This window comes from Zeus faber, assembly GCF_960531495.2.
Source record: "Zeus faber genome assembly, chromosome: 6".
NCBI lineage: Eukaryota > Metazoa > Chordata > Actinopteri > Zeiformes > Zeidae > Zeus > Zeus faber.
Window position 1 is genome coordinate 17,694,445 of NC_137201.1, and position 5,000 is coordinate 17,699,444.

At 50.9% G+C, this 5,000-nt stretch overlaps 1 protein-coding gene across 1 annotated transcript in view; it reads left to right on the forward strand.

Annotated features, from left to right (window-relative positions):
* LOC307231812 (genetic suppressor element 1-like) overlaps positions 1 to 5,000 on the forward strand; it is a gene marked incomplete at its 5' end in the record, with an annotated part of 41,665 nt that overhangs the window by 29,189 nt on the left and 7,476 nt on the right. The window contains 3 exons of the mRNA XM_080002657.1: positions 1,535 to 1,734; positions 3,715 to 3,884; positions 4,636 to 4,839. Coding sequence (XP_079858783.1) covers positions 1,535 to 1,734; positions 3,715 to 3,884; positions 4,636 to 4,839 — 574 coding nt within the window. The remainder of the gene's footprint in view (positions 1 to 1,534; positions 1,735 to 3,714; positions 3,885 to 4,635; positions 4,840 to 5,000) is intronic.

A 5,000-nucleotide genomic window follows, 5' to 3' on the forward strand; every position in this document is an offset into this window, starting at 1 on the left:
ACAGTCCCTGCCAAGGACAAATAAGGGCGTAAAATACCATGAACCGAGTTTTTTCTTTTTTACTGAAATATTTGCAGCCAAAGTAATATAATGCACGTGGATTTGTGTAGCACGTGTAGCATATTTCTCTGTTGTTTTGTTGATAGTTTAATCTCCATTGTGATCATGGCAACATCTTAGCATATTTGTGTTTGAGGCGTTTCCAGTCATTTGAGGCCACGTTCAACTGTGTCCACTAGTCCATTACAAAAAAAACAAACGAACAGCGAGGCAAAAATGACACACTGCAGCCTTTTGAAACCAACATTCAGATGTAACAGTCAGTCAGCACAACTAAATATCCTCTAACATTTTGGCTTGTAGGTCCTCGTTATATTGCATTAATGCATATGGGTTTGCATCAATGTACAATGTAAAATAATGACACTGCATGGTGTTCACTGATATCGTGTGTATTTTTGTATTTGTGTGTGTGTGTGTGTTTGTGTTCACTGAGCTCATCTGTGTCTTAATGAAGGTGTTGGATAAGAGCTGACCTATTCCGACCTCCTTCTTCCCATCTCTTACTTCCTCCATTTCCATTCATCTCCTTATAATGAGAATCTAATTACGGCCAATTACAACTAGCTCTTTCTCTGCGCTCCTCTCTCTCCCAATGTTGCACTCCCTCTCCCTTTAACGGGCCCTGTATAGTATGCGCATACATTCCCGCCTCTTTCAACCTCATTATATTCCCCTTTGAACGTGCTTGTGTTCGTGTTTTGTGTTTGCCCGTGTACGTGTCTCCGAGTGCACTCACACTACTGTGTGTGCATCTGTGTTTGTGCACTGATTAGTAAGGGTTAGAGTAATAGAAGTGAGTAACAGTGTCGGTTTGATTAAGAACAACACACACACGCGCGCACAAAGACACGAACACACGCACGCACACACACACACACACACACACCCACACACACACACTCAAACCCACAATCACACCCGTACTGTCTTCCCAATCACACCCATCCACCTCGTTCCCTGTTTCACACCTACTCTCTTTAACACCTCCATTTTGATACAACCACCTTTCATACACTTTATCCGGGCTTCTTTCTTTTCTTATCAAAGAGCACACGCACACGCGCACACACGCACGCGCGCGCACGCGCGCGCACACACATGCACATACACACAATGATCAGAGCTAATCGCACCACCTTACATTGTATCCTTCTATCCGACTCATATCTCTTTTTGAGCCTCCCTTATCGTTGTCCTATTTGGCCTGGACGCTTTGACTCAAAATGATTGAGTCTCTGTTTACCTTAATACACAGGGCAGCACATTGGAACCAAACAGAGACTCAGATAGATTTTATTATCTGCTTTCATTTTCATCACCATGAAAGGAATGTTTAATGCCGTAATCTTTTTCATCTCAACATAAGGCCTGATACCCTCCCTCACCGTTTTAACTCAAACCTTCTCCCCCTCTCTGACCCCCCGCCCCCCTATCCCTCTGTCTCCACCCTCCCCCACCCCCACCGCTGAAGGCTCTTCCCTCAGTTGTGAGGCTTCGCCCGTCTCCTCTCCAGCCACCAGTCACAGCTCGCCGGTCACCACCCCGAAGCGAGGCTCCTTGGGGCCCCTCTTAGGCCAGAGCAGGAGCCACGGTGTGCCCGGCACCCCCCCGGTGGTCACCATAGCCCCCACCAAGACCAGCAACGGCCTCTGGAGGGCGGAGGGACGACAGGTAGCGGACCGTAATATTAAAAAAATCACATCTGGACGGGTGTTATTGTTGTGTTCGTTGGTATTAGATCAGCACCAAAGACAATTATAATATCAGCCCACAGTTTACCCGACATGCATGTGGTTTGGAGGTTCTGCTGTTTGGGAGGTGTATGTTGATCGTTTTTTGAGAAGAGTTGGGCTCAAGATGTCACCTCTGGTGTTATCTTTATTCCAGTTTCTTTCCCTCCCTCCCTTCTCTTCCTTTTTTTTTTGCTCCCCTCTCCCACAACGAGCGATTCATCCTGCCGCTGCTGGATCCATTAAAACAATTGTCTGAGGGTTTGTCAAACGGGGGAACTGTCAAAACGATTCTCCTCTCTCCATCCCTGCCCGCGTCTTGCGTCTTCGCCCACTTCTCCTCTCCTCGCTTCCTCCTTCCCTCTCTCCCTTATGACTCTTTTCCTCTCACGGATCAGCCTCGGTATTGTTTGTGTGCCGCCGCTATCTCTCTCAGCTCCGCGTGAGGGGTTTGCAGAGACTCACGGGGGATGCAGAGACTGGCACCTATTGTGTTCGCCTTTCCTGTGCTGTTTGCATATATGTGTGTGTCTGTGTGTGTGTGTGTGTGTGTTCGTGTGTGTGTGTGTACTTGACCCTTAACCACAAAAGGCTGAGGATGTGAACAGGGAGCTGTGTGTATGCATGTGTGTGTGTGTGTTTGCTTGTGGGTGTGTGAGTGAATATAGGCTGGGGCGAGGAACCAGGCCCCCTGCACAATGCAGGGGTGAGCCCCCATAGCAGCCACTTCCCCCTGGATCAGAGCTGCCTTTCTCCCCCTCACAAAGAACACTCTGTGGCTCTGCCTGCCTGCCTGGGGCACCCATTCAGACATTCAGAGAGCAGGAGAGAGGTGGGGCGGGGCGGGGGGGGGGCCAGGAAAACAAAGAATAGGATGTTAAGAAGAGAAAGAGAGAGACAGTGAGAAGGGGAGAGGGAGAGAGAGCCAGGGAGGGGGTTGCAAGCTATAGAGCTTTACAGTGTGCCCTAAATTTTGTTTATCTTCACTGTACGCCGACCATCCTTGGACAGAGCTTAACAAAGCGCAGAGCGATCCGTCCAATGAGAGAAGGTCACGCATGTGTAGCTGCATCTGCGAAGGACGTTGGCCGTCTCGCTGGGTCAAGGGTCACGGAATCTGGAGGCTGCTGTCCAAGAGCCCCAAGAGCCCCTCAGCTGAGAAACATGTTCGAATGATCAGAGATAGAGGGGGAGGGAGGGAGACGGGGGGGGGGGGGGGTGGAGAGAGACGTTTCCTCCTCTGTAAACTCGGTTTGAATCTCCTTTCCGTCGCAGAGATATTCAAAAACGATGCAAAGCGTCGCAAAGCAGATTTCACTGCAAGCCCCGGCCGGGCGCGCCCCGGCTCCGGCTGTGAAAGTTAATTTCTTTGCGGTTGGACCGCGGCGACTTTCACCTCGAATGTTATCTGTTACCGTCGCAAGGACAGAGCGGCGGATGGACAGCGTTCCAAGGTGCTTCGCCCCGAAGAAAAAAATCCAATCCCCAAGAAAGTATTGTGCGACACCTTTTCGCACAGATGTTTTAGGTCCCGGTATTAAGAAACTGTATATGAATATATAAGCGGTTGGAATGCATTACTCCTCAGAGAGCAAAGGAGAGTGAGGCAGAGAGAGAGAGAGGGGGGGGGGGGCTGTGAGGAAAAAATTGCCAAAGCAGTAGGCTAGATAGTGAGATCGTCTTTCCACTTTGATCTTGACCTATTATGACACATCAGACCCACTTTCCACTCCTCCACTGCTGAGACTCGTGCCCAGCCTCTCCCTCTCGGAATACTTACCTCTCTCTTCCTTACCCCCTTCGCTGGAAAGAGCCCCGGTGCAAAATCCCATCCGAACCGCCCACGGCCACTCCGCTTGACCCCGCCCCCGTCCGGCTGCCCGTCTCACTCCCTGTCTGTCTCACTCCTTGCGTCCGTCAGGCGGAGTCGGGCGCGCAGCAGGGGATCAGCCGGGAGCGCGTGTGCGCTGAGGGCAGCCAGGCCCAGCAGGACAAGGGGACTCCCGCCATCACCTCGCCTCACCCGTTGGCTCACCCCTTCGGCCTCACCCCCAGCTCCATCATGCAGGACCCCAGAATACAGAGCCTCAGGTGAGCAGCCCTGCGGAGCAAAGTTGGCTTGGAATTTTGGCCGCTGCGTTTCACTCCGGTCCGCAAAGGCATTTTTCCTGGCGCAATGTTATTATTTTTTTACTATAATTCTTCAACAAAACGCCTCAACGTTGGGAACATATGTTGGTGTATATAACAACCGGCCAGCTCCTTTGGTGGATCAAAGACAGCAACAATTATTCCCCGCGTTGTTAAACGCTGCTAGTTCTATTCCCCTTGGACCCCCCAGGCTTCCAGAAGACCTTTTTATTATTCTTCGGCTGCAGCAGCAGAACATGTCTGTTGGTAAACTTGTGTCCCCGGGTGAATCTTCCTTTTTATTTGAAATATATAAACCGCATTGCTTCCCGTGCTGCAGGATTTTCTTCCTGCTGCAGTATATTATTAAGTGCTTAAACACTCCAAAGGTGTCTCTGTGTGTCATGTTATATTCATGGAAAACTTTGGTGTTTTTTTTACCTCAACATTACTTACTTCATCTTTGGCAGAGTAGCTTAGGCCGACTGCCAATGGGGCAGTCGTGACCGCATCTGTCGAAACTATTCTCTGAATACTCGATCAATTTAAGATTTTGATGCCAATGACACAGGGTCAATCGTCTTTTATGTGCTTGGTAAAGACGGATCGCACTTCTCAAAGCAATTAAAACACAATATAATCTTTTTTACCACAAACATCATCGTGCGCTTCTGTGATCTTCATACGATCCCATATCTCCCGTGTTTTCCAGTTTACCGGGGCAGATGCACTCGTTGGTTTCCCCGGGCGGCGTTCCAGAGGAGTACCTACGAGGGCTGCGGCCCTTCCCCACCTCGGACGACCTCCGCCTGACCTCTCTGCCGCTGGGGCTCGACCCCGCAGTGGCCGCCCATGCCGCCGCCGCCGCCGCCTACTACCACCCCGCCTACCTCCACCACCCGCTCACCTTACAGAGGTAACAGTGCAGGCCTCCGGTTCGGGTGTACTGGTAGTGCGCTTGGCCCACCCGGAGGGACCCCGCTCAGCCACGCACCTGCTTCGGTGTAAAGCGATACTTCTCCCCACTCCGGTTCACTCACCTCCTCTCCGGCCTTTGCACTTTCATTCACTTACGCC